Here is a 26,794-nt window from a genome sequence, read left to right on the forward strand (position 1 = left end):
CCCTTCGGAGCAATTTGGGGAGGGGGCAAAGCGGGCTCACCTGAGCTCTTTCTGCACTTCGTCTGCATTTTTGCCTTGGATGATGAAGATGTCCATCATGTCGTCGCACAGCATGTTGCAGGAATAGCCGATGTTCACCGCCGTCTCTGCACAAAAAAGAGAGAAAAAGAGAGAGATTGAATGGGTACAAAACGAACCATCCCCAATCCATTCATGGGGGAGGTGGGGGGGCTTCCATATCTCAAGGCCTGGACCTTTTGTGAGTCATTCCCAGAGAAGGAGGCAGTGGTGGGAATCCTTTCTCTTTAGAAATTGTCTTGCACAAAAACCCAGACAGAAAGTATATGCTGCTGCAGGAAAGGAGAATTTTGTGCAAAACACAGCTTTCTGTGCAGAAAACACAACGAGGAATATTGCATGAGGAATCCACATCCCAAGTCAACAGTGCACATTTTACATAAATGGCACACCTTTTGAGACTTTTTGAATAAAAATCTGGACCCCTGCACAGAAAAATCGCATGTACCCCTGTCCGATTTCCTGCCCCGCTGCCGTACCTTGCTTGTCCCCCGTCAGCACCCAGATCTTGATCTGTGCACGGCCCAGGATCTCGATGGTCTGGGGGACCCCGTCCTGCAACTTGTCCTCGATAGCCGTGGCCCCCAGAAGCTGCAGGATAGGGAAAAAGAGGGCAGGCAGAGTCTGTCAGAGTAGTGCGCACAGCGTAGCAGCAGATGAATGACGTCAGTGGAGCGCAGAACGAAGGAACATCAGAGACGATGTAAAAGTATTTACAAAGTTTTACTTGACAAGACAAACAGACTTGCAGACGACAGACATAAGACTTTCAATCTAGACCAACAGCACAGATCAGGGGTCCCCAAACTTTTTAAGCCGAGGGCTGGTCCACAATCCTTCAGACTGTTGAGGGGCCGGATTCTCATTTGGAAAAAAAAACCCAATTCCGATGCACACTGCACATGTCTTATTTGTAGTGCAAAAACAACAACAACAACAACAACAACAACAACAACAAGAAAAATGAAAGAACAATACAATATTTAAAAATAAAAAATTTTTTAACCAACATACATTGATCAGGATTTCAATGGGAAGTGCGGGCCTGCTTCTGGCCAATGAGATAGTCAAGTGAATTAGGATTGTTGTTGTTGTTGTGTGCCATCAAGTCATTTCAGACTTTGAGTGAGCCTAAGTCTAAAATTTATTCATTTATTATTTATTTATTTACTGCATTTATTTACTACATTTGTATCACACCCTTCTGACTCCAAAGGGGACTCAGAGTGGCTTACAAATTATATGTACATCTATATATATAAAAGAGTGATGGTATCACGGCAGCGGACAAAACAACAAAAGTAAACACCCCACAACCTCGAAAATTGACAGCACAACCCCTCATCCATGCCTCTAGGTTGATACAACAAAAAGAAAAGAAAAATAAAGTCCTAATTAGAGGGAGAGGAATAATTGTTTTTATCCAATTGCTGCCAGTTTGAAGGCTAAGCTCCGCTCACTTGGTCTCCTAGCAACCCGCTCAGCCCAGGGGATTCTTTACCTTAACTACCACCAATTCCTCAATACTTTATTTCCCATACCACCATACTTCGCCACAGCAACGCGTGGCCGGGCACAGCTAGTACAATATATTATATTATTAGCATAGCACAATATTAGCATTATATATTACTATATTGAACTATACCACTATATGGTAATATTATTAGTAATATTATATGTACTATAGAACATATAATTAATATCATTATATGGCATTATTATTAGTATTATATTGTATTACATTGTAATATTATTATCAATATTATATGTATATACAATATATTATATTATAAAACTGAGGGCGGGGCCAGGTAAATGACCTCGGAGGGCCGCATCCGGCCCCCGGGCCTTAGTTTGGGGACCCCTGGCACAGATCTTCTCAGCAGGCAGAACAGAACTCATCTGATGCAATCAGCAATATACAAACACACTTGTAGTCTGGACACTCCTCTCTGGCTCCAGCCACCTATCCAAGGTCAATACAGCTTCTTACCAAATTAACTCTTTACACACTATAGCATTTCCTGGATGACGCAATACATGCTAGACACAAATTTCATTTAAACACTACTAATACACAAATCCCACATTAACAGAGTCCACGTTCAAATGGGATCAAGCCATTCGTAAGCAGCTAGTCTACAGCTCTAGTGCTGGACCACGAGCCTCGAGACCTGGGTCCAGTTCCCTCCCTGTTTGGCCAGAGAGCGATGCCACCTCAGGACAGGAGCCCTGGAGTGGACCCCTGACCAAGAGAAAGAGATGCTTCTGGAGAGGCCAAGGAGCCGTCTCAGGGTGAATGGGTGGGTGAATGGACACTGCCTGCCGAGGGTCTTTTGTGTTCTGCCCGGATTGGGGCCCTGTGCCCCCCCCCCCAGACCCAGCTGTCAGAGGCTCAGCATGACTCATCCTTTGCTGTCTGAGCTAAGATTCCTGTTTGTTTTTAATTTAATTCTCTTGGTATTTTTAATATCACTTTCTCTACAAGCTGTGTGTTTAATTATAATTATAATTTGTACACTAATTATAATTTTGGCCGCCTTAGTCATCTGTGTAAACATGGAAGGAGAAATTACTTGATGCAGGAATGTGCAACAAGCGTGATCTCTTCCCTTTCTCCCTTTGAGAGGAGAGTCATTGACTCAGTGGGATTTATCTGCGAGTTGAGTCATCCCTTCAGGCGCTGAGCCAATGGGTCTGCTCTGGTTGCCGTGAATGCACTTGGGTTCGAATGCTGAATGGCATAAGCTGGCACTTAGGGGGCATCTCCACTGTGGAACGAATGCAGTTTGATCCCACTTGCATTGCCCTGGCTCCATGTAAAGGGAGTATCTTTGCGTGTATCTTGCAGTATCTTTGCGTGCTCATTTTCCAATACTTTTGCAGGTTTGTGATCCCACCAGTTCTTTGCTGCTGGGAGGTGGGACTTGAGGCATAAGTTCCAATGAATCCTTTGGGCCACGTAGTTGTGCCTCTGTTTGTAGTCTGTCTGTGCGATTTTCTTACAGCAGCTGAGGAGATGATCAATGGTTTCGTGGGTTTCCTTGCACAGTCTGCATTTTGGGTCATCGGCTGATTTTTTGATCTTGGCCTTAATTGCCTTTGTTCTGATGTCTTGCTCCTGGGCTGCAAGGATCAGGCCTTCTGTCTCCTTCTTCAGGGTCCCATTCGTGAGCCAGAGCCAGGTCTTCTATTATTATTATTATTATTATTATTATTATTATTATTATTATTATTATTATTATTATTTGCCTTTGTCCTGATGTCTTGCTCCTGGGCTGCAAGGATCAGGCCTTCTGTCTCCTTCTTCAGGGTCCCATTCGTGAGCCAGAGCCAGGACTTCTATTATTATTATTATTATTATTATTATTATTATTAATTGCCTTTGTCCTGATGGCTTGCTCCTGGGCTGCAAGGATCAGGCCTTCTGTCTCCTTCTTCAGGGTCCCATTCGTGAGCCAGAGCCAGGTCTTCTATTATTATTATTATTATTATTATTATTATTATTATTATTATTATTAATAGCCTTTGTTCTGATGGCTTGCTCCTGGGCTGCAAGGATCAGGCCTTCTGTCTCCTTCTTCAGGGTCCCATTCGTGAGCCAGAGCCAGGTCTTCTATTATTATTATTATTATTATTATTATTATTATTATTATTAATTGCCTTTGTCCTGATGTCTTGCTCCTGGGCTGCAAGGATCAGGCCTTCTGTCTCCTTCTTCAGGGTCCCATTCGTGAGCCAGAGCCAGGTCTTCTATTATTATTATTATTATTATTATTATTATTATTATTAATTGCCTTTATCCTGATGGCTTGCTCGTGGGCTGCAAGGATCAGGCCTTCTGTCTCCTTCTTCAGGGTCCCATTCGTGAGCCAGAGCCAGGTCTTCTTCTTATCAGCTTTTCCTTCAATTTTGTCAAGGAACTTTCCATGCAATGTTTTGTTGTGCCAGCTGTCAGCTCTAGTTTGTAGTGCGGTTTTCTTGTACTGGTTTTTTTGTCTGCTGTGCTTTGAGGAGTTTCTGATTTTTGACTTCAATCAAAGCAGGTTCTTCACTTTGCTTTACATATTCTGCCAGGGCATGTTCTTCTTCTTTGACTGCTTGTTTTACTTGTAAGAGTCCTCTGCCATTGGATCTTCTAGGCAGATATATACGGTCAACATCACTACGAGGGTGCAGTGAATGATAAATGGTCATGAGTTTTCTTGTTTTTCTGTCCAAATTGTCCAGTTCCGCCTGTGTCCAATTATTATTATTATTATTATTATTATTATTATTATTATTATTATTATTATATTTTATTATGACACAGCAAACAAGATAGACATGCTGGATTTCATATCACAAAATCACAAGTCGAACACTTCCCAAGTGTCTAGGACTGTGTGATGTATTTTCAGATGATGCGCGCAGATCCCAGCAGGGTGGCCTTTTGCAGCTGGCAGATCATAATTTTGTCAATGTCTATTGTTTCCAAATGCCGGCTGAGATCTTTTGGCACGGCACCCAATGTGCCCATCACCACCGGGACCACCTGCACTGGTTTCTGCCAGAGTCTTTGAAGTTCAATCTTGAGGTCCTGATAGCGGCTGTTTTTCCTGTTGTTTTTCTTCAATGCGACTGTCACCTGGGATGGCAACATCAATGATCCAAACCTTGTTCTTTTCCACAACTGTGATGTCTGGTGTGTTGTGTTCCAGAACTTTGTCAGTCTGGACTCGGAAGTCCCACAGTCTCTTTGCAATGGTGCTCATTTTCCAATACTTTTGCAGGTTTGTGATCCCACCAGTTCTTTGCTGCTGGGAGGTGGGACTTGAGGCATAAGTTCCAATGAATCATTTGGGCCACATAGTTGTGCCTCTGTTTGTAGTCTGTCTGTGCAATTTTCTTACAGCAGCTGAGGATATGATCGCTGGTTTCGTCGGTCTGCAACTGGTGCCACCTTGACGTGGTGGGGGGGCTTAGCCATTCCGAGGATGCTGAGGGCTGTGCTGGCAGTAGTGTAACTACCGGCAGGTCCAACCAAGCCAGAGAGGCCTCAGCTGAGGAGCACAACCAAGAGCACCTAACCCATTAGCATTATGGAGAATCAAACCCAAACGAAGTCTATACTGGCTCGGTCGTCGCCCAGGATAAAAAGGACCGCGGTGGATGCTGCTGATTCTGTACATCCATCGACAAGTGGGCTACGGAATCATCAAAACCCAAATGAACAGTCACAGAAGCGGCAGAAATATACAATGCCAGAAAACCGCATTATTATTATTATTATTATTATTATTATTATTATTATTATTATTATTATTATTATTATTATTGGGTTGTTGTATGTCTTTCGGGCTGTGTGGCCATGTTCCAGAAGCATTCTCTCCTGACGTTTCGCCCACATCTATGGCAGGCATCCTCTGAGGATGCCTGCCATAGATGTGGGCGAAACGTCAGGAGAGAATGCTTCTGGAACATGGCCACACAGCCCGAAAGACATACAACAACCCTGTGATCCCGGCCATGAAAGCCTTCGACAACACATTATTATTATTATTTCTACTACTCCTACTCCTTGGTGAGACCCAACTGGATTCGGGGCTGCAACTGACCAAGCAGAACTACTGAACTGGTGCAGCATGGCCCCATTTCTGGCTGTCCACCGGCCCTTTGAGCTATGGGCCTGAGTGCCAGGCCGCTGGCCTTAGCAGTTCCTTTGGTGATGCCCCCCCCCCCCCCATCAAAGGAGAGGGGCTTGTTGGGAGCTTGTTTCCTGCTGCTCTGGAGACACAAGGGAGCCATGGGCTCCAACTGCAGGAAAAGAGATCCCACCTGAACATGAGGAGGGAAGGAGCTCTGGATGGGCATTCTGTTAATGTGCCTGGCTAAAGGCAGTTGGAGGGTGGCAGCTTGATGATTCTGTGGTTTGTGAGGGCAGTGGCCAAGCTGCTTTAGCCTCTCCTTCCCGGCCGAAACTGCCCAATGGGCCACCCCACCCGTCCCCTTGCATTCTCCCCCCCCCCCTCCCCGGACCCTCCATACCATGAGGTCTTTCTCTATTTCCTCGTACAGAACGGACAGCTTCTCCTCCCGGTTGTCCAGGGCAGTGCTGGCCTCGTGGTGACGCTTCTGCCAGTTCTCAAAGTATTCCTGCTCCAGGGTCCGGTAGGCCACCACCAGGGTCCGGAGACCCTCCCCTGCAAACTCCTAGAGAGACGGGGGCCGAGAGGGCAGGGGTCAGCTGCTGGAGGGATGGACAGCCATGGCTTCGGCCAAGAGGCCCTGGACCAAGAACTGCCCTTCCAGGACTCCTAGGGAGGTGGCCAGACCCTCCAGAGGGTTTGGGTGAGTGGAGGGGTCATCTTGGCCTCATGCTCTCCCCTTGCATGTAGGGAGGACTTAGGGGTCAGCAGTGGAGGCACCAAAGCAAGACAGGGAGGTTCCACTTACATCCAGGTGGTAGGTGGTCTTCTCCTTCATGGGTCCACAAGAAGGATCCAGGAGTTCGTACAGAATGGTGTCCGCACCTTTGCAGTAGAGGGTCACCTTGCCTTTGGGGCAGCGCACTGGGAAGAGGAAAGTCGGGCAGGGACTGAGAAATGGATGGACGGAGGAGGGATGGATGGCCCAGGCCAGAGAAGGCCCAGCAAGGAGTGGCATGATAACAGAATCACAGAATCATAGAGTTGGAAGAGACCTCATGGGCCATCCAGTCCAACCCCATTCTGCCAAAATGAAGGAAATCGCATTCAAATATCCAGATTTGATAAATGTGGATTTGAAAGGCGTGGGCATGAATGAATGAGAGCCAATAATTTTGAAGACACCATTCAAAAATATTAAGGTTTGCAATGACGCATTACAAAATCTACAACAGCATACTGATACTGCGAACATATTACCTGAAGCAGAGCCATCAATAAAAGAAATTATAAAACATTTGCCGCTTATCAGAAGAAAGGTTACTGAAACTGGAATAAAACCCGGGAACCAGTTGTAAATGGCTATATTACCACCTACTCCAGCCAATAACCAGCTACTCGGGATCTACATCAGCATTGATTCTGTTTCCTTGGCTTTAATATTGATTATAAACCTGTGGAGTCCTGAGGAATCCTTCCAGAACTGCAGAGACTCTGAACCGGTTTGCCTTTAAGGACGGGCTGTGGCGCAGCTGGCTAGTAACCAGCTGCTATAAATCACTACTGACCGAGAGGTCATGAGTTCGAAGCCCGGGTCGGGTTAAGCCTCCAACCATTAAAAAAAAAAATAGCCCCGGCTTGCTGTTGACCTAGCAGCCCCGAAAGACAGTTGCATCTGTCAAGTAGGGAAAAATTTAAGGTACGCTTTATGCGGGAGGCTAATTTAACTAATCTACAACACCATAAAACTGCTCACGAGGAAAAGAATGAGGAAGAACAGCCACCAATGGACGGTGAAGCAACAGCTCCCCCTGTGGCCGGAATCGTGAAGCTGGAAAGATGTTAAAAATGCCTCTGTGTCTGCCTAAAACTGAATGTTGTTTGTCTGTTGGCATTGAATGTTTGCCATATATGTGTTCATTGTAATCCGCCCTGAGTCCCCTTCGGGGTGAGAAAGAAGGGCGGAATATAAATACTGTAAATAAATAAAAATAAATAAAATAAATTAAGTTCGCAGTAAATCCTTCTAGGACTGCAGAGACTTATATCATCATGTTTTTATTGTTGGGATAATTGTGTTATTGTTCTGTTATTGTTATTATACTGTTGTATTGGGCTAGGCCCCATGTAAGCCGCCCCGAGTCCCTTCGGGGAGATGGGGCGGGATATAAAAATAAAGTTATTATTATTATTATTATTATTATTATTATTATTATTATTGATTTATGATATTTAGTAAGATACTTTTGCGTGATATACCATAGGACTAGGCATTGATTTTGTGAATGTAATATGTATATGATGCTCTAATATACATTTTGTGTACAACATATGTTTTGAACCATCATCTATTCCTGTATTTTAACCTGTGTTTTATTAATGGTTGTCATTTTATTATGTCTTTTTAAATTTTCACTTGCATTGTTGTTCAGTTCCTGATGTTATTGTACTTTTGTTCTACATCTGTAAGCCGCCCCGAGTCCCCACGGGGAGATGGAGGTGGGATAGAAGAATAAAATTATTATTATTATTATTATTATTATTATTATTATTATTATTATTATTATTATTATTATATTGTGCTTTGTACAGCTCATTACACTGTTTAGAATAGACATCTGTGTTTATCTAGTAGTTGCAATGACTAACTGCCTGCTTGCTGAATTGTTTACATTTGTTTACATCTGTCAACATTTACTGACTTGATGAACTTTTGGGGAAAAACAATTTGTTTACATTAATCAAAGACAATGGCTCTTTAAGTTAAGGAACTGTTTACAAGGTTCTTTATGTTGAGAAAGATGTCAACACGAGCCTTGTGTCTGCTAACACTAATCAAGAAGAGTCAACATCTGTCGGGAAACTGAGATGGAATCAACATGTCTGTTTGTTAGCCAGCGTAACTGTGGCACGGCTGGCTAGTAACCAGCTGCAATAAATTACTACTGACCGAGAGGTCATGAGTTCGAAGCACGGGGTCGGGTTAAGTCCCCGGCCATTAAATAGCTCGGCTTACTGTTTACCTAATCAGCCCGAAATACAGTTTGTTTATTTATTTATTTATGTACAGTATTTATATTCCACCCTTCTCACCCCGAAGGGGACTCAGGGCGGATTACAATGAACACACATATGGCAAACATTCAATGCCAACAGACAAACAACATACATTAGACAGACTCAGAGGCATTTTTAACATTTTTTTCCAGCTTCACGATTCCGGCCACAGGGGGAGCTGTGGCTTCACTGTCCACTAGTGGCTGTACTTCCTCATTCCATTCCTCGTGCTTTGCTGGCAGCTTTATGATGTTGTAAATTAGTTAAATTAGCCTCCCGCATAAAGCGTACCTAAATTTCCCTAATTGACAGATGCAACTGTCTTTTGGGGCTGCATAGGTCAACAGCAAGCCGGGCTATTTAATGGTTGGGGGCTTAACCCGACCCGGGCTTCGAACTCATGACCTCTCAGTCAGTAGTGATTTATTGCAGCTGGTTACTAGCCAGCTGCGCCACAGCCTGGCCCAGTTGCATCTGTCAAGTAGTAAATTTAGGTACGCTTTATGCGGGGAGGCAAATTTAACTAATTTACAACACCAGAAAACTGCCGGCAGCACACGGAAAAGAATGAGGAAGTACAGCACTCGGTGTCACTCGTGGACGGTGAAGCAACAGCTCCCCCTGTGGCCAGAATCCAGCATACCCTCATGAAGATGGAAATGTTAAATTGCCTCTGTGTGTGTCTCTACTGTATGTTGTTTGTCTGATGGCATTGAATGTTTGCCATGTAGATGTGCATTGTAATCCGCCCTGAGTCCCCTTCGGGGTGAGAAAGAAGAGGGGGAATATAAATACTGCAAATAAATAAATAAATGGATGGTAGGATGTAGAATCCAATGTAGTTACATATAATCTGTATGTCTGTATGTCTAATGTCATTCGTTGTATAAAAGTTCTGTAAAAATTCTGATATACCCTCTCACACTGGAAATTGCAATAAAAATAACCTTTGCATTAGTAAGTATTCCTGACAGGAGCAACGGTCAGCATGAAGTGGTCTGCGGGCATGCTTCTGTGTTTGCCCCCACTCACCCCCCCAAAGGGTCACCGCCCCTCTCCCCCTCAACATCCCTTCAGGGACAGATCTTCTCCCTCCAAACTTTTGGGAAGAATTCCTGTCCAAAGGGCCCCCCTTTTTCACACCCAATCATCAAAGGCTCAAACAGCAGCCTTCCTTCACATCAATGAGCACACCAACTGCAAAGGCCTCTCTCAGAAACATGCACCTTGCAATTCAACCCTTGGCATATACAACGTGAATGAACACGCACCAATGACGGACATCCTTTTGCGCACGCTGTTGAAGTCCAGGATGGCGAGCAGCTCGTAGACTATCGTCTTGCCCATCTCCACCACCGTGATGGTCTCCGGGGTCCGGGCGCGGAAGACGAAGCCAAAGTTCCTGGCGGCCGTGACCAGGGCCCCTTCGTCCGGAGACTGGGCCTGGTAGACCAGCATCCCTGCATCACAGGAGGGAGGGAGGGAGGGAGGGAGGGAAGGTGGGAAGGACACTGCATCACTGACCGACCGCATAGCTTGCATTGTCCCCTCCCCACCCGGCTGCAGGCTAGGCTGCCCGCTGACCTTTCCTCTTCTCCTCGGGCATCACCGTGTGGCAGAGCGACAGCAGGCGGAAGAACTGGTGGGTGGCCGGGTCGCCTCGCTTGACCGCATCCACCAGGCTGTGGTCGTAGAAGCAGAACTTGGGGTCGGCCAGCGGGTTGAACGAGAAGTCCACTTTGGAGGAGCTCTGCAAAACCCAAGGAGTGGTGTCACGCCGAAAGCTCTCGTCTCTCCACCTGCCTCCCTTTTGACTGGAGACCAAAGGTGGGCTCGGCTCCCAGAGTGTCAGGGTCATCCTTTGAAATCCTGAGAATCTCATAAACTCTCCCCTTGAAATTGACAGTTTGGGCCAGCAGATGGCAGTGGAGACTAAGTTGTGGAACTTTCATTGTCATTGACAGCTTGGGCCAGCAGAGGGTGTCGGAGACAAAGTTATGGAACTTTCGGAGGCTTTTAAGCAGAGGCTGGATGGCCATCTGTCCGGGGTGCTTTGAATGCGATTTCCTGCTTCTTGGCAGAATGGGGTTGGACTGGATGGCCCATGAGGTCTCTTCCAACTCTACTATTCTATGATTCTATGATCGGGAACAAGGGTGGGGTGATGGTCTTTGAAAGCACTGGGAGTGCATAAAATATCAGTAGTGTCTTTGGGTTGTTGTATGTTTCCTGGGCTGTATGGCCATGTTCGAGAAGTATGCCTGCCATAGATGTGGGTGAAACATCAGGAGAGAATACTTCTGGAACATGGCCATACAGCCCAGAAAACATACAACAACCCCGTGATCCCGGCCATGAAAGCCTTCGACAACACAGTAGAGTCTTTCTTTCTATGGAGATACATGCAATACAGCCATTTCCAACCAAACCTATTTGAGAGTGGTCTGGTTTTTGCTAGCAAGATCCTGCAGAGTGACACAGAGGGTCCACACACAGCGTGCGCAGCTCAAATGGGATCCAATGTGTTGTGGATACATATGATGCATGGTTTGAATGGAATTGTATGAATGGTGTATGAATGGGGCCTAACTGGGCTGAAGACACAATTCTAAAATATTGAGGCCTGGAAAACAACTACATTCAGGAACTGTAATTAAAAGTTGCTGTTGAGAACTGTGACAAATGATTAACTGTTGACATTGCTGACCTGATGAACTTTTGGTGAAAAACAACGTGTTTACATTGTCAATGGCTCTTTAAGATGAGAGAAATGTTTACATCTGTTTACAGGTTTTATGGTTTAATGTATTTTGTTTTTATGGTTTAATGTATTGTTTTGTTTAAGGTAATTGTTTTGTATAACTGTCGATTTTACCGTGTTTTTATTGCAATATGTTTTAACTGTTTTACTTTTCCTGTATTTTTGAGCTTTTGCGTGTTAGCTGCCCCGAGTCCCTGCCGGGAGATGGTGGCGGGATAGAAAAATAAAGTATTATTATATTATTATTGTTACATCTGTCAACATTTACTGACCAGGAACCAGTATCTGTTAAAATACATTCTACTATGTATCTTTTATAGAAATACATTTCAATATGTATATTTGTGGATTTCTAAATACTGTATATACTCAAGTATAAGCCTAGTTTTTCAGCCCTTTTTTTAAGACTGAAAAAGCCCCCCTCGGCTTATACTCGGGTGAGGATCCTGGTTGGCTTATATTTGGGTCAGCTTATACTCGAGAATATATGGTACATTTATTATTTTTCTCTATTATTATTGGTATTATTACATTTATTATTTTTCTCTATTATTGTTGCTACTATTACATTTATTTTACTCTATTTTTATTATTATTAATAATACATTTATTATTTCGCTCTAATCTTATTATTATTATTATATTTATTATTTTACTCTATTTATTACTACATGTATTATTTTCCTGTATTATTTATTATTATTATTATTATTATTATTATTATTATTATTATTATTGTATTATTTTACTCTATTATTATTAAAAGGATACATAAGCACATTTACATTGAAGAAGATGAGAATAATCTGCCCCATGTAAGCCGCCCTGAGTAGGGAGATGGTGGCGGGATATAAATAAAGTTATTATTATTATTATTATTATTATTATTATTATTATTATTATTATTATTATTATCAGAGTTGGACAGTCTTATCTTAAATTTGAGCTTTATGTAAGTATTCAAAAACATTTAAACTACTGATGCCTCAATTAATGTAATGTTATTGGTATCTGTTTTTATTTCTGAAATTTACCACCCTCGGCTTATACTGGAGTCTATGTTTTCCCAGTTTTTTTGTGGTAAAATTAGGTGCTTCGGCTTATATTCGTGTCGGCTTATACTTGAGTATATATGGTAATGTAATTTTATTGGTATCTCGGCTTATACCTGAGTCAATGTTTTCCCAGTTTTTTTGTGGTAAAATTGGGCGCCTCGGCTTATATTCGGGTCGGCTTATACTCGAGTATATATGGTAATGTAATTTTATTGGTATCTCGGCTTATACCTGAGTCAAAGTATTCCCAGTTCTTTTGTGGTAAAATTGAGCGCCTCGGCTTATATTTGGGTCAGCTTATACTTCAGTACATACGATACATTCCCTGCTATTTAGAATACAGTAGTGCCTATGATGTTTTCCATTCTGCACTGTTGTTTTGGTCAAAGCAAACAGATCAACGATTCCACTGAGCGGGTTCCACTGACCCTTGCCCGGGGGGGGGGGGGGGGGCTCACCTCCGAGACCTCCAACCGGTGTCCCTCGGCGTTCACAAAGTCCCCTGAGGAAGAAGAGAAGCGCAAGTCAATGTCTCGCTCTTTGCGCGTGGAATCCATTTGCGCATGGAATGCATCCCATCGCATGCGCCCTGTTGGAAACGGCAACCTCCCATGCCTCTCACTATGCATTTGTTAATGTATATGTTAGCTAACCTGTATTCTATGTGTATTCTATGCCAGTTTAACTGTACCTTTTTGGTGTGGGTTTATAGAAATGTAATGGTACTGAGCATGTTCAGACTCAAGACTCCATTTTGTAGTCAGTCTGCTTTACACCTCCGTGGAGGTGGATGCATGTCTGCATTAGACCTCAGTGGAGCTGGATGCAAGTTGCTATTTCGACTTCAGTAGAGAAGTATGAGTGTGGAGGCTTTTAAGCAGAGGCTGGATGTCCATCTATCGGGAGTGCTTTGAATGTGATTTTCCTGCTTCTTGGCAGAAAGAGATTGGTCTGGATGGCCCATCAGGTCTCTTCCAACTCTAGGGTTCTATGGTTCTATGGACTTCAGTGAGTACAAGTATACCTAAAGATTAAGGGCAATTGATTAAGAATGATACCGTGTGTACTCAACACACAGAGAACTACATCCTAACTATAACTGAACTTTAATAAGGAATGTGCCTGTATGGTGAATTAATACAAGATGTTTGTGAGGAAACAAGATATGCTATTTTTCAAAGAAGACTTCAGTTTTTTTTCTCTGAGTGCCTATTATAAACTAAGAGGTTTCAAGGGAGTGCTTATCTTTTGGGCAATTATAACTGCGGTTGTTGTGTGTTTTCCGGGCTCTATGGCCATGTTCCGGAGGTATTCTCTCCTGACGTTTTGCCCACATCTATGGCAGGCATCCTCAGAGGTTGTGAGGTATATTACAGCCCGGAAAACATACAACAACCCTGTAATCCCGGCCATGAAAGCCTTCGACAACACAATTATAACTGCAATTTCAACTTAAAAGAAACAGGGTTGTTGTATGTCTTTCGGGCTGTGTGGCCATGTTGCAGAAGTATTCTCTCCTGACGTTTCGCCCACATCTATGGCAGGCATCCTCTAAGGATGCCTGCCATAGATGTGGGTGAAACGTCAGGAGAGAATACTTCTGGAACATGGCCACACAGCCCGAAAGACATACAACAACCCTGTGATCCCGGCCATGAAAGCCTTCGACAACACATTAAAAGAAACAACCATTTGCTAACGAAATCTATTTTTGTGGTGGCATGTCTTTGTCCTTGGCAGTTCAAAGACATGCTTCTTCAGTCTAACAGCTGAGTTCCCTGTGTGCCATGACACAAATGCTTATGAATATCACTAGTTGAAAGAGTTGACTTCTAACAAGGCCATGCTCTTCTTGACTAGTGATTTTCAAAAGGTGGTCTCCTCCACATGTTCATAGCAATTCACATTTGCCAAATGGAGATGACACCAGTTTTTCCTTTTCAATAAGGTTGTGATTGCCATTTATTTCCAAAAGCATACGTGCCCAGAGACTGAGTGCAGCTATTTGATTGGAAACCGCCCTGAGTCCCATCCGGGAGATAGGGCGGTATATAAATAAAGTATTATTATGATTATGATTATGATTATTATTATTATTATTATTATTTCCAATAGGCCCAGCCCTGGCATCAAGGGAGGGCAGTCCTTTCCGCCCCGACCCCGGCCCCGGCCCCTCGGACCGCTCACCGTAGGCGACCCCCCGGATGCAGCACTTGTTGAAGACCATGATGTTCTGGGTGAGGGTCCCGGTCTTGTCGGAGAAGATGTACTTGATCTGCCCCAGCTCCTCGTTGAGGGTGGTGGTCCGGGCCTGGGCCGGCATGTCGTTGGGCTCGTAGTACATCTTGCGGTCCCAGTCGATGTAGAAGCTGTTGCCCAGGCGGATGATCTCCACGCTGGACCCAGGAGGAAGCAGGACAGCGGAGGAGGAGGAAGAGGAAGAGGAAGAGGAAGAGGAAGGAAAAGGTGAGGGGGCTCTGAGGAGGGGGACCCTCAAGGGAAAGAAGGGTCGCAAAGGCCAAGGGAGGCAGGATGGGGAGCTGCCATTACGCCATTATGTAACACGATTCTTGTTCCTGGGTTACAAGTGTCATTATTTCCAAATTGGTTCTATCATAGAAACATGGAAAAAAGTTTATTAAACTGCAGAAACTATTGTCTTTGTGGGAAGGAGGGAGCGACATCCTGCAGCACATTTTGACCTCGTTTTTCAACAAATATCTCATCAAAGAGTCTCAACCCATCCCACCTCGTTTGCTGAACAAAGTTTATGGAGTAGAACAACTACAGTTGAGTCTCACTTATCCAACATAAACAGGCCGGCAGAACATTGGATAAGCAAATACGTTGGATAATACAAAATACAAATTACAAATTAAGCACCAAAACATCATGTTATACAACAAATATGACAGAAAAGATAGTTCAATATGCAGTAATGCTACGTAGTAATTACTGTATTTACGAATTTAGCACCAAAATATCACAATGTATTGAAAACATTGACTACAAAAATGCGTTGGATAATCCAGAATGTTGGATAAGTGTGTGATGGATAAGTGACACTCTACTGTACTTTCAAAGTAAGTACAGTAGAGTCTCACTCATCCAACCTTCACTTATCCAACATTCTGTATTATCCAACACAGTCTGCCTTTTAGTAGTCAATGCTTTTGTAGTCAACGTTTTCAATACATTGCAATATTTTTGGTGGTAAATTCATAAATAGAGTAATTACTACATAACGTTACCGTGTATTGAACTACTTTTTCTGTCAAATTTGTTGTTAAACATAATGTTTTGGTGCTTAATTTGTAAAATCATAACCTATTTTGATGTTTAATAGGCTTTTTCTTAATCTCTCCTTATTATCCAACATATTCGCTTATCCAATATTCTACCAGCCCGTTTATGTTGGGTAAGTGAGACTCTACTGTATGTTGAATAATAAGGAGGGATTAAGGAAAAGCCTATTAAACATCAAATTAGGTTATGATTTTACAAATTAAGCACCCAAACATCATGTTATACAACAAATTTAACACAAATGTGCGGCCAGGACTGGGATGGGCGGAGTTACGAGCTCTGAGGCAGGGCTGAGCTTCTATCCCTGTCCTGGACACAGGGGGCGGGGCTAGAGGAGGGGGCGGGGCCTCTTCCAAGTGCCTGATGGGGCTGAACCTCTATACCCCGCCCCCGTGTTCTAACAAGTGCCTCAGGGGAGGTATACAGAGGCTTAACCCTGTCTCCCGCTCTTGGGAAGAGGCCCCGCCCCCGCCTCTAGCCCCGCCCTTTAGTCCTAAAAGGCTTCTCAGGAGAGGCTCATCCCTGTCTCGGGCTCTTGGAAGGAGGCCCCGCCCCCTTCCCTAGCTCCGCCCTCTGTGTCCCAACAAGCACCTCAGGAGAGGTATAGATTCTCAGCTCTGTCTCGGGCTCTTGGGAAGAAGCCACACCTACTCCTCTAGCTCCGCCCCTGTGTCCTAACAGGTGCCTCAGATGCTCAGCCCTGTCTCTGGCACTTGGGAAGAGGCCCCGCCCCTCCCCTGGTCCCGCCCCCATGTCCTAATTGATGCCATCACCGCCCCCCTGGATCACTCCAGCGCCCACCAGGGGGCGGTAGGGCCCACTTTGGGAATCACTGCCATAGATGGAACCACAGCCCCAGCAGGGACCCCAGGGGCCATCTAGCCCATGTATAGGCCAACTTTGGCCCTCACAGTGTTTTGGACTTCAGCTCTCACAATTCCTAACAGCCGGTGGGAGCTGGAAGTCCAAAAGTCCTGGAGGGCCAAAGTCTGCCCACGCCTGATCTAGCCCAACCCCACGCACGCTCAAGAGGGGCCACTCCACCTGTCTACCCCATCTCTTTCTCTCTCTCCCACTGCACCTTCTTTGGCTGCTGCCTGGGCCTCGGACCCTCAGGGCCCCGGCGCTCCTCACCTGACGTAGAGGGAGATGGGCACCAGGGTGTTGAGGATGATGATGTAGGACCAGAAGATGAGGAAGGCGGAGAAGAAGGAGGAGCGGACCTCGTCGGCCCAGGGCAGGAAGACCTGGAAGTAGTAGCCCACGTAGTATTCCCAGACGCTGTGGCCCAGGGCCAGCACCAGGCACATGGCCGCCAGGATGGCAAAGATCTGCCGAGGGAGGGAGGGAGGGAAGGAGGGAGCAGAAATGTCACAGAAATAGGATATACGGTTTGAATGAATTGTATGAAAGTATGTATGAAAGCAGTATGCTGAGTAAAAAAGTAAGTCCCCTTTGTTTGTGAATCCAATGTAGTTACATTGAATCTGTATGTCTATATGTCTAAACGTAGTTCTGTAAAAGTTCTGTAAAAGTTCTGCTATACCCTCTCACACTGGAAATTGCAATAATAATAATAATAATAATAATAATAATAATAATAATAACATTAATAATAACAACAACAACAACAACAACAACAACAATAACAACTTTATAACAACAACAACAACAACAACAACACCTCCATCTCCCCGAAGGGACTCGGGGCAGCTTACACAAAAACAATCCAATCACAATATAAATTAACATTACTGTATAATCCAAGAATTTAAAACACATTGTAAAAACATAATATAAAACAACATAGCATGACAATTACTTAAAACCTAGCCAACAGTTGCTACATATACAGAGGGTGACTAGTGCAGAACTTTGTGTAAGGTCCATGGATAAGATAGGGACGGGCAGGGAAGGACAAGATAAAAGGAACCTATGTTTTAAAATGTATTAATGAAGGAAAGGCCGGTCAGTCAGGGGCAGCAGGGCTGGACTCCCTGTGGTCAGCAAATCCCGAGAGGCCTGGAAGCAGCTGGGAAGCACTGGGCAGAGAACGGGGCCAAAGGGTCGCTCCAATGGACCAGGGAAACCTCTTGGGGCAGGGGAGTGAAGTGATATTTATATATAAAAATCTAGATCTTCACTACTACAAGTTTTAAAATAGCCATTTAATGTTGGCATTTCTAATAGAATGGCTTGTTTAGTAAAAACAGGTTTTGAACCATTAATGGTTTTCAGTGGTCTTGCGCATGGTGCTTCAAACTCCCATGATTCGGTTGGTGTATTTTAGTGTAAGGGTGAAATGTTGAATCAAGTATTTTGCTGTTGGGTTTTTGCAACTGTGTGTTCCGGCATGCTTTCCAGCAGCACACGGGTTAATGGCAGGCCAGCTTGATTGATAGCCTGCCTAGCCAATAGGTCAAGCCTTCCAGTCTCAGAAGTGTGGACAGGACGGTCGTCATTCTGCTATGGAATGTGGGAGTTGCCAGCAGAAGGGTTTTGCCCACGAATGGCAAAGAGAGAGGACATGCTTTGCCTTTGCTAGGGAAGCATGGGTCCTATGAGCGATGGACTTTGTAGTTGTATATAGTTTGTATATAATAAAGCCTTGGAACCGCTGTGATCAGCTGAATTACGACTGTGGTGTCGTTTGTCAGTGCTGCTTAGCTGGATGCTTAAGGAGTCTGATGGAGGATGGATTGGTGAGAGGCCTGACTCACTAATAAATCAGGGTGGTTCAGAGTTATTTAACCCCCCAACAGATTCCACCACATTGAGCCATGGTAGTTAAGGTGGTGTCAACTGCATCCCTTCTACAGTGTGTGGATCAGACATGGGCAAACCTCGGCCCTCCAGGTGTTTTGGACTTCAACTCCCACAATTCCTAACAGCCTGAGGGAGAAAAGTAAGGGACCTGAGACTGTTAGGAACTGTGGGAGTTGGTCCAAAACATCTGGAAGGAGGGAGGGCCAAGGTTTGCCCACGCCTGGTGTAGATGTGCCCAAACCCCTGGTTCCTGCAGCAGAATGCCTTCCTTCTCATATGCCTTCCACCCTTGACCTGCAGCCAACTGGCAGTTGGAGAAGTCAAGGGTGTTTGCACTGATGCTCAGGCTCTCCCACAAGACAGGAGGAAGGCACAGAGCGCACCCTGAAATACTTCATTCAGGAACTCTGCTTGGGGGGAGAGGAAAGGGGAGAGTTCTCACCCCAATTTGGGGAAGGGAGCCGGGCGCACGGGACTCACCAGCAGCACCAGGAAGTTCATCAGGCGGTCGATGCACGTCCTTTTGAGGGTGGTCTTCCCGCTGTTCTGCATCAACTTGGTGTCTGGCCCTGGAGATCAAAGAGGCCGAGGAGGAGGAGGAGGAGGAGCAGGGAAAGCAGCATGAGTTGTGGTGGTGGCCGTGTGTCGGATTTAATTCACGGATCAAAGCCCTTCATGCTCTGATGCAGGAAAGGCAGGCAGGCATGTGCCCCCCCCCCCCCCTGCTCCCTGCCAATTTCCTATCTCGCCCAACAACTCAGGCCCCTAAGAGCTGTGACAAGGCAGAAGGGAGAGATGTGATGGGAAAGGGACACTTTGCACCAGAAGGAGAGGAAGGCAGACGTCATGTGAAAGGTGGAAATGGGGAACGAGACTGTTGGGGGTCAGCAGCAAGATGTGGGGATTTCTCAGAGGACGAGGAGGGTGTTGGTTCCCCACTGAGGAGCCTGCGAGTGATCAGGGTGAATTGCAGGCCTTAGATCAGAGACAGAGGATGTTTTGGATTCCAATGGTCGTTCCTTAGCAACAGAGGAAAAGCCTGTTTCTCTTGGGAATCAGCCTTCAGCAGATGGGGTTTTTTCCGGCAATATCAGATTAGGCCTCTGCATGGAGGGAGTGAAGGATAGGCGAATAAGGCATTCAGAGAGACTCTGTGGAAGTCCTTGAGACCCAGGTGTCAAAGAAATAATCTCATGGCTTCTTGGTTGGGCCTTGATTTAAATTAAGTGATGTTTACTTGTGGTCTTCAGAAAAGACAATGTTGACATAGATCTGAATTCCTGTTTCAGCTTTCCAGCTCATGATTCAAGTATCTTGTCTTTGCCTATGTTCCTGAAAGAGTTTTGCCTTGGGAAAAGTTCCTGGATTTATGTCCAAGTTCTTGACTTCCTTGATTTCATGGACCTTGCTATTTTGGACTACTGTTCTTTTGTATATGGACTACTGCTTTTTAATAGTTCCTTTTCTACTGCTTTTTGGGGAAACCCTTTTTCCCTTTTGTCCTGCCTTTCTTAATAAACTGCTTAAGTTAGAGCAAATGGAGTCTATTGTGGTGTTGGGTGAAAAAGTGTCTCATGGCTAGAGTGCAACAGAGACAGTGTTTTAGTTGGGTTGTTATGAGTTTTCCAGGCTATATGGCCATGTTCCAGCAGAATTCTCTCCAGATGTTTTGCCTGCATATGTAGCTAATGGCATCTTCAAAGATCTGTTGGAAGTGAGGCAAGTGGAGTGTATATGTACCTGTGGAATGCTTCATGGCTACTCAATGCTATTCAAGCTTGATAATTGCAACGTTTACACTTGTTTCAATTAGACAAGGGTTCTTCCTCTCACCCTGGACATTATTCCACAGGTATATACACGATCCACTTGCTTCACTGCCAACAGACCTCTGAAGGTGCCATAAGCCACAGATGCAGGTGAAACATCAAGAGAGAACGCTACTGGAACACATTGGCCATTAAGCCTGGAAAACTCACAGTAACCCAATGATTCTGGCCATAAAGGCCTTCAACAACACAATGTTTTAATTGCTTGACCAATGGAAGAAAATACTGTAAAAAGTGTAACTGACACAGCCTTTGCACGTAGGAGAATAATGTGCAAAAGGTGCTTTCAAATGTACTATCGACAAGCGTTGTAATGTCAGAAGATCAGATAATGGTATGGCAGCTTGTATCTGGTTTTATAAAATAAAGCTGTTCTGCCTTAAGTGGGCTTGTTTCTGAGTCAGCAAAGGCCTGCGTTGGACCAAATGTTTGGCTGGGAATGGTTCAGGATGAAAGAAGAAGAAGGAGAAGATGGAGATGGAGAAGGAGATGATGGAGGAGGTGGTGGAGATGATGGAGACGGAGGTGGAGAAGCAGAAGATGGAGATGGAAAAGGAGATGATGGAGGAGGAGGAGGAGGAGGTGGTGGAGATGATGGAGATGGAGGTGGAGAAGCAGAAGATGGAGATGGAAAAGGAGATGATGGAGGAGGAGGAGGAGGAGGTGGAGATGATGGAGATGGAGGTGGAGAAGCAGAAGATGGAGATGGAAAAGGAGAAGGAGATATGGAGATGGAGAAGAAGATGGAGGAGGAGAAGGAGATGATGGAGATGGAAGTGGAGAAGCAGAAGATGGAAAAGGAAAAGGAGGGATGGAGATAGAGAAGAAGATGGAGGAGGAGAAGGAGATGCTGGAGATGGAGGTGGATAAGCAGAAGATGGAGATGGAAAAGGAAAAGGAGATATGGACATGGAGAAGAAGATGGAGGAGGAGGAGGAGATGATGGAGATGGAGGTGGAGAAGCAGAAGATGGAGATGGAAAAGGAAAAGGAGATATGGAGATGGAGAAGAAGATGGAGGAGGAGAAGGAGATGATGGAGATGGAGGTGGAGAAGCAGAAGATGGAGATGGAGATGGAAAAGGAAAAGGAGATATGGAGATGGAGAAGGAGATGGAGGAGGAGGAGGAGATGATGGAGATGGAGGTGGAGAAGCAGAAGATGGAGATGGAAAAGGAAAAGGAGATATGGACATGGAGAAGGAGATGGAGGAGGAGAAGGAGATGATGGAGATGGAGGTGGAGAAGCAGAAGATGGAGATGGAAAAGGAAAAGGAGCTATGGAGATGGAGAAGAAGATGGAGGAGGTGGAGGAGATGATGGAGATGGAGGTGGAGAAGCAGAAGATGGAGATGGAAAAGGAAAAGGAGATATGGAGATGGAGAAGAAGATGGAAGAGGAGAAGGAGATGATGGAGATGAAGGTAGATAAGCAGAAGATGGAAAAGGAGAAGGAGATATGGAGATGGAGAAGAAGATGGAAAAGGAGAAGGAGATATGGAGATGGATGAGGAGAAGAAGAAGATGGAGGTGGAGAAGCAGAAGATGGAGATGGAAAAGGAGAAGGAGCTATGGAGATGAAGGAGGAGAAGGAGATGGAGGAGAATGAGGTAGAGAAGGAGGAGAGAAGAGGAGGAGATGGAGAAGGAGTAGTAAGAGGGGGAGATGGAGGAGACAGAGAAGGAGAAGGAGAAGGAGAGAGAAGGAGGAGAGGGAAGGGGGAGGGGAAGGAAGAAGAAGACAAGTGGGGCAAGGCAAAAGACCCGCTGGACACCTGTCCGCCTGTCTGCCGCCCAGAGTCCTGTCCATCCAGCCCTTTGGGGAGACCACTTTCCAAGGGGCAGGGGTTCCCCTAATCCACTGCCCTCGGGGCTCCTTGCTCTCTCCCCCCGCCTTGACCCTGGGTCCGGCCCCACCTGCAAAGACAACCAGGCCGAAGCACCAGTCGGTGTTGCGGATGGTGCAGCCCCGCAGCAGAATCTTCTCGTTGTCCAGGGCATACTTCTGCCGCTTGAAGACCAGCGTCCCCGAGAACCGGTCCAGCTTGTGGTTGGGGGCTTCGCACCTGACCTCACCTGCAGAGCGAGAGAAACGGTGAACGCGGCCCCCTCCTCGGCCGACCCTCCCACTTCCTTGGTGATTCTGTCCTGCTGGGTAGGCATGGGCCGGGTTGGGAACGCCGGGTGTTTTGGACTTCAACTCCCACAATTCCTAACAGCCCATGCCTGCGCTAGAGGCACCTTTGGAGACAGCCCGGCATCTCAGTGTGAGCAGGTAAGAAGAGAGAAAGCAAAGCCCTGGGTTCGAATGCCCTGCTGGCCCTTGGAGCCCAAGGCAATGTCTCCCACCCAAGGACCAGCCTGGGAGGCCCCTGCTTAGCATCAGGCAAAGGAGGGCGGCTCTGGCCTGGACATACCCGCCCGGGGAGGAAGCGCCGCGGCGTCGTGAGTGGAGCGGAGTGAGGCAGGAAAGGGCTCAGAGGAGAAGCAAAGAGTGCAAAAGGTCTGTGAAAAGAAAGGAAGGAGAAAAAGAGAAAAAAGAGAGATACAGACAGGCAGACCGAGAGAGAACATGTCCATGGCGCAAAACCTTGGTCCCACACCCGTTGACATGCCAAGTGCTCCTCAATTACGCAACACACATACGTACACGGATCCTTCTAAAGTGGGGATACAGCTACACTGTCAAATTAATGCAGTTTGACCCCACTTTAACCGCCATGGCTCAATACGGTGGAATAATGGGAAGTGTAGCTTTGCAAGGTCCTTCTCTAGACACATCTACATCAAGCATGGGCAAACTTGGGCCCTCCCTCCAGGTGTTTTGGACTTCAACTCCCACCATTCCTAACAGCCTACCGGCTGTTAGGAATGGTGGGAGTTGAAGTCCAAAACACCTGGAGGGAGGGCCCAAGTTTGCCCATGCCTGGTCTACATTGTAGAATTAATTCATGCTAATGCCGGTTTAACTGCCTTAGGCTCAATGCTGTGCAATCTTGGGAGTTGCCCAGCACTGTTCGACAGACAAGGCTAAATACTTTGTTAAGTTAGCATTGAGTCATGGCAACCCAAGTGGGGTTGCGCTGCATTATTTTTGCAGTGTAGACGAACCCAGTGAGAGAGCTCATAGTAGCTTATTGGGCCTGGTTGGAAACCCATGTCCTCACCACCATTTCTGAGGGCTCAAGGGGGTGGGCGGGCAGGCGGAAATGGCATCGCGGGGACCCCAAAGGCCATCCAGCCCCACCTCCTGCTGTGGAAGCATCTCTGGGCCAAGTGCTATCAGAGAGGACTACCTGGTATTATTCGCATGGAAGGGAAAGCCAGCTCGGGTCAAAGAGGAGCCCCACGGAGCCCTGCTTCCCTGGAAAGAAGCGGGGAGGCAAACGGGGCCCCCTCGGGCCAAGGAAACCCGGGGATTCGGAACGGGGAGAGAGCTTTCTTTCAAAAGAGCAGCTTCGGTAACAGTCATCCCTCCAGGCTAAAGTGGAAAACTGCAAACACACTAACTGCATCTATATATCTCTATACATAAAAGGGTCATGAAATTTCGGCCTAGGACAAAACAACAAAACTACACATCCCAGAAACACTAAACTTGGCAGCACAACCCCTCATCCATACCTCTACATTCATACAACAAAAAGAAAAGAAAAATAAAGTCCTAATTAGAGGGAGAGGAATAATTGTTTTTATCCAATTGCTGCCAGTTACAAGGCTAAGCTCCGCCCACTTGGTCTCCTAGCAATATACTCAGCCCAGGGGACAGGCTGCCAGTTAGAAGGCTAAGCTCCGCCCTCTTGGTCTCCTAGCAACCCACTCAGCCAGGCAGAGTTAGGCCTCACTTAGGCCTCTTCCACACTGCCTATAAAATACAGATTATCTGATTTTAACTGGATTATATGGCAATGTAGACTCAAGGCCCTTCCACACAGCTATATAACCCATTTATAATGGATTTAATGTCAAGGGAAAACCTTTACCCTTTTCCTTAACTACCACCAATTCCTCAAGACTTTATTTCCCATACCACTATACTTCACCACAGCAACGCGTGGCCGGGCACAGCTAGTACATATATATTTTTGTTCTTTGGCCTGAGAGAACACCTTTCAATGATCCTCTACTCTAGAGGATCTAGAGCAGTGATTCCCAAAGTGGGCACTACCGCCCCCTGGTGGGCGCTGCAGCAATCCAGGGGGACGGTGATGGCACCTATTAGGACACGGGGCGGGGCCAGAGGAGTGCTGGAGACAGGGCTGAGCCCCTGAGGCGCCTGTTAGGACACACAGGGGGCGGAGCTAGATGAGTGGGCGTGGCTTCTTCCCAAGACAGGGCTGAGCCTCTATACCTCTCCTGAGAGGCCTTTTAGGATTAAAGGGCGGGGCTAGGGGTGGGGGCGGGGCCTCCTTCCAAGAGCCCGAGACAGGGCTGAGGCTCTACCTCTCCTGAGAGGCCTTTTAAGACTAAAGGGCGGGGCTAGGGGTGGGGGCGGGGCCTCTTCCCAAGAGCGCGAGACAGGGCTGAGCCTCTATACCTCTCCTGAGAGGCCTTTTAGGATTAAAGGGCGGGGCTAGGGTGGGGGCGGGGCCTCTTCCCAAGAGCGCGAGACAGGGCTGAGCCTCTATACCTCTCCTGAGAGGCCTTTTAGGACTAAAGGGTGGGGCTAGGGGTAGGGGCGGGGCCTCTTCCCAAGAGCGCGAGACAGGGCTGAGCCTCTATACCTCTCCTGAGAGGCCTTTTAGGACTAAAGGGCGGGGCTAGGGGTGGGGGCGGGGCCTCTTCCCAAGAGCCTGAGACAGGGCTGAGCCTCTATACCTCTCCTGAGAGGCCTTTTAAGACTAAAGGGCGGGGCTAGGGGTGGGGGCGGGGCCTCTTCCCAAGAGCCTGAGACAGGGCTGAGCCTCTATACCTCTCCTGAGAGGCCTTTTGGGACTAAGGGGTGGGGCTAGGGGTGGGGGAGGGGGCGGGGCCTCCTTCCAAGAGCCCGAGACAGGGCTGAGCCTCTATACCTCTCCTGAGAGGCCTTTTAGGACTAAAGGGCGGGGCTAGGGGTGGGGGTGGGGCCTCCTTCCAAGAGCCTGAGACAGGGCTGAGCCTCTATATTTCTCCTGAGAGGCCTTTTAGGACTAAAGGGTGGGGCTAGGGGTGGGGGTGGGGCCTCTTCCCAAGAGCGCGAGACAGGGCTGAGCCTCTGTATACCTCTTATTAGAACACGGGGGTGAGGTATAGAGGTTCAGCCCCGCCAGGCACTTGGGAAGAGGCCCCGCCCCCTCCTCTAGCCCCGCCCCCTGCATCCTGGCAGGCGCCGCAGGACAGGGATAGAAGCTCAGCCCTGCCTCAGAGCTCGTAACTCCGCCCATCCCAGTCCTGGCTGCCCATTTGTGGCCCCGCCCACCTCTCTCCCCCTCCCAGCCCTGCATCTTGGACTAGGGGAGGGGCTCGGCCCTGCCCTCTTGAGCAGGAGCCACGCCCACCCCTCTAAGCCACGCCCCCCCTTTCCAGGGGGTGCTGAGTAATATTTTTTTCTGGAAAGGGGGGAAGTAGGCCAAATAAGTTTGGGAACCACTGATAATAATAATAATAACTTTATTTTTATACCCCGCCCCATCTCCCCAGTGGGGACTCAGAGCAGCTTACATGGGGACCAAGCCCGAAACATGCAACAATAAAACGATAAAACAATTATTCCAACAGTAAAACATCAATATCAATAAAACCATCATAGTAATCAACATACAGCATAAAGTATTAAAAACAGGAGACTAAAACAAGGATCTGGGCCAAAGTGCAGAATATATCAAAATGGGAGAGGTAGTTTCTCAGTCAAAATAGTCCATAAAGTGCAAAATAGTAGTGGCAGAAAATCCTATAGTTGGATGGGCAGATAGTTCAACCTAATAATTAATCGTCGATCCAGAGATTCCCAGGAATAGCATTTTAATCCAATCTGTGGATAATCAAATCTGCAAAAGACAAAACCACAAGGCTGCACACTGGCCAGAGGTGGGACTCACGTGGGTGGGCTGCGCCCCCAGCACCCCTGGCCAGGGTCTCTGCTGCCCACAGGGGTGCTGGGGGTTCTGTTCCCACCACAGAGGGGGAGTGGCACGGTTTCCCTAAAGAGCCTCGCGCCACAAAGACCGGGCTTCCTCTCCACTTCCTTGATGGGAAAAGTGGGTCCGGCTCCTGAGAAAGGCCGGCACACCCGGCGGCTTCCCTTGCGATTCTCACACAGACACACCCGACCTTTGTGAGAAGAAGGCAACACTTCCCCTCCATTGTTGGCTTCCAGGCGCCAGAGGGAAAGGCGGCCC

At 46.7% G+C, this 26,794-nt stretch overlaps 1 protein-coding gene across 7 annotated transcripts in view; it reads right to left on the reverse strand.

Annotated features, from left to right (window-relative positions):
- Positions 1–26,794, reverse strand: part of LOC100552359 (phospholipid-transporting ATPase ID) — a 121,605-nt gene that overhangs the window by 31,481 nt on the left and 63,330 nt on the right. For 6 of the 7 annotated variants that reach the window (XM_062966491.1, XM_062966493.1, XM_062966492.1 and 3 more), the window contains exons 10-20: positions 22,395–22,553; positions 19,134–19,222; positions 17,022–17,218; positions 14,769–14,977; positions 13,040–13,083; positions 10,350–10,515; positions 10,037–10,225; positions 6,517–6,632; positions 6,109–6,273; positions 558–669; positions 41–146 (exon numbers count right to left, since the gene is read on the reverse strand). In XM_062966491.1, coding sequence (XP_062822561.1) covers positions 41–146; positions 558–669; positions 6,109–6,273; positions 6,517–6,632; positions 10,037–10,225; positions 10,350–10,515; positions 13,040–13,083; positions 14,769–14,977; positions 17,022–17,218; positions 19,134–19,222; positions 22,395–22,553 — 1,552 coding nt within the window. Of the gene's footprint in view, positions 1–40; positions 147–557; positions 670–6,108; positions 6,274–6,516; positions 6,633–10,036; positions 10,226–10,349; positions 10,516–13,039; positions 13,084–14,768; positions 14,978–17,021; positions 17,219–19,133; positions 19,223–22,394; positions 22,554–22,894; positions 22,983–26,794 lie in introns of all 7 variants that reach the window. The other variant, XM_062966496.1, reaches the window with a different exon arrangement.

The sequence above is a fragment of the Anolis carolinensis genome, unplaced genomic scaffold, assembly GCF_035594765.1.
Source record: "Anolis carolinensis isolate JA03-04 unplaced genomic scaffold, rAnoCar3.1.pri scaffold_21, whole genome shotgun sequence".
NCBI lineage: Eukaryota > Metazoa > Chordata > Lepidosauria > Squamata > Dactyloidae > Anolis > Anolis carolinensis.